This window comes from Cynocephalus volans, chromosome 12, assembly GCF_027409185.1.
Source record: "Cynocephalus volans isolate mCynVol1 chromosome 12, mCynVol1.pri, whole genome shotgun sequence".
Classification (NCBI taxonomy): domain Eukaryota; kingdom Metazoa; phylum Chordata; class Mammalia; order Dermoptera; family Cynocephalidae; genus Cynocephalus; species Cynocephalus volans.
Genome location: NC_084471.1, coordinates 65,214,425 through 65,217,068, shown reverse-complemented (window position 1 = coordinate 65,217,068; position 2,644 = coordinate 65,214,425). Strand labels below are relative to the sequence as shown.

At 38.3% G+C, this 2,644-nt stretch overlaps 1 protein-coding gene across 1 annotated transcript; it reads right to left on the bottom strand.

The window, feature by feature from the left end:
- Positions 1–1,393: 1,393 nt before the first annotated feature.
- On the bottom strand, positions 1,394–2,356 carry LOC134391691 (olfactory receptor 10C1-like). Its single transcript, XM_063115668.1, has one exon. The coding sequence runs from the start codon at positions 2,354–2,356 to the stop codon at positions 1,394–1,396; it is 963 nt and encodes a 320-aa protein (XP_062971738.1).
- Between the last annotated feature and the right edge of the window lie 288 nt (positions 2,357–2,644).

Below are 2,644 nucleotides of genomic sequence, written 5' to 3'. Positions count from 1 at the left end.
ATATATACCTACACTTCACCCTCTTTTTATATCACAAACACAAGTATACCAAACACTTCTGTAGAGTAAACTTGTAGTTTTACTGACAATGTTGCCTCCTGTATCCCTCCAACTTTCCTTACCATTTCAAGGTCCAATGGCAAATGCTTTCCAGCTGCCAGATACCTGAATCACTATATCTGAGGGCATTTCCATAAGTCAGCTACAGTCAGTAGCAAAACAGTAGTGTCAGTGTTAACTGTCCCTGAGATCAAACTTTGAGCAATGCTTCATGAGAACAGGATATATATATTCACTAACTAGACCTAGAGGACAATAAGTTTTAGGATTGTGTTTTATACTATTTCCCCCCCACAAGATTAAATTTTAGTAGCTGTTTATGGTACCATTTACTGTCTGTCTTCCCTTGCCTGTAACTTTTTCTCATTTCTAAGCTCCTTCCAAATAAATTAACTGCACTTGTATTAGGGTTTGATTCTTGGGTCTTAACATTAAGATCAAATCAATGGCCAACTTTCATGTTTACAAAATGTCACCGAACATTTGCATTTTTTTGTCATCTCATTTTTCTAAAGTTGCCATAAGAAACCATCATTAGTTTAAAAATTATTTATTTTAGTTTCTTATGGAAGTCTTGTTATTTATTATTCAAGAAGTCAAAAATAATATAGTTACATAGATAGAATACATGGACAGTGCCAAAACAATATTATATTCAAATCAATACATTTAAACAGGGTTCGCAATAGATGTGAGAAGAGTGAATGTCACATAGGGAAAGGTTTCTCTAAAACTTCATTTATATGAATTATAACAACACAAAAAAAGATGGGCAAGAGCAAAAGAAGAATCCAGTTTTGGATAAAGAATCAAGGTTCCTCACTGGATTTACAAATTAAATATGTAAAGTTGTATCATAGTGCACATCACTATTTATTAATAGTTGATTATTGAAGACTATTGAGATGTGTAGAGAGCAGAATAATTAGGGGAGCACACTCCACGTAAGAACTTAAATTTTAATAGCCTATATTTGATACTAAAAAAATATTACTTCCCATTGATTTTGTTTTTTCCTCAAGAAGAATATTTCATTTTTCTCAGTAAAATGTGAAACATACAGACGTTCATTCTGTTATCACTGGAGAAGGAAAAACTAGTGGCCATGACACAGGAAATGCTTAGTAAAAATTATTGTGCTAATAAATAATTAAATAATTGAATCATCCTAATAATTCCCCTTTTCTTACATGCATTGAAAAACGGAGAGCTAATCCAAGTGTTTTCTGGTTGCTAGACTGTAAATGCTTTAGTGAAAATACATATTAGTGGAGAGATCATAGTCTTGAGTAACCTCTCCTTACGGTGGTAAGTTGCAGTGACTATGGCTAGCTTAGGCAATTTGTCTAAGAGCGTTCTTTTGTGTTACCCTCTGAAGGGCTTCCTTCACTTCCTTGTTCCTCAAGGTATAGATAACAGGATTCAGAGCAGGTGTGACCACCGTGTACATGAGTGCAGTTGCTTTGTCTGTTTCTGGAGTGTGTGCAGTCTTAGGTTGGAGATAAGTAAACAAGGCAGTGCCATAGAACAGAGAAACAACCAGGATATGAGAAGAGCAAGTGGAGAAAGCCTTCTGCTTGTCGGCTGCTGAGGGGATTCTCAAGATGGTCCCAAGAATGCGCATATAAGAGCACAGAATGAGGAGACAGGGACTCATAATGAAGAGCATGGAGACGGCAAACATCACAACCTCATTGCGGGAGGTATCAACACAAGCCAGTTTCACTACAGGGATAATATCACAAAAAAAATGCTGAATTTTCCCTGTTCCACAGAAAGGCAGAGTGAAGATCCAGGTGGTCTGGGCTGACTCCACTACCACCCCGGTGATCCAAGATGCTGCAGCCAATTTCAAACACACCTGAGGGCCCATCAGGAGAGTGTAATGCAGTGGGTAACAAATAGCTACAAAGCGGTCATAAGCCATGGCTGCTAACAGGCAGCACTCTGTCAGTCCCAAGATGGTAAATATGTACATCTGGGCTGCACAGCCTCCCACACTTATGGTCTTGATCTCCACCAGCAGGTGCACCATCATCTGGGGCACCACACTGCTGATATAGCACGTCTCCAAAAAGGAGAGGTTCGCCAGGAAGAAATACATGGGACTGTGCAGGGAAGGGGTGACCCAGATCAGACAGATGATGATAAGGTTTCCTCCTACAGTAAATAGGTAGATGATTAGGAACACAATGAAGAGTACAAGTTGTAACTCTGCCAGAGAGGAAAAAGCTATAAATGTGAATTTGGTGCAGAGGGACTGGTTTCCACTCACTATGGGCTCAGAACCAGACATCTGTGAAGACAACAAAGAAGACATAATACATAGGAATCCAGTCATCTAACACAGCTCTCTATCAAACCACAGCAAAGGAGTTCTCATAGAATCAGTAGTCTGAGATGAGAAACTGGACACCTGCATTTCTTCGAAGTCTTTCTAAATAATTACACAACTAAAATGGATGCATATTCCTTCCTGATTGTGATTGTGGATCTTGTGCTATTTCCACAGGAATTTAGAAAAAAACAATGGCTTTAAGCTATATCTTCTGGTTTTTTGTTTTTATCTTATCGATATTCTAAT

Coding starts and splice junctions, on each gene's coding strand:
- LOC134391691 (XM_063115668.1), bottom strand. CDS start 2,356: ATGTCTGGTTCTGAGCCCATAGTGAGTGGAAACCAGTCCCTCTGCACC.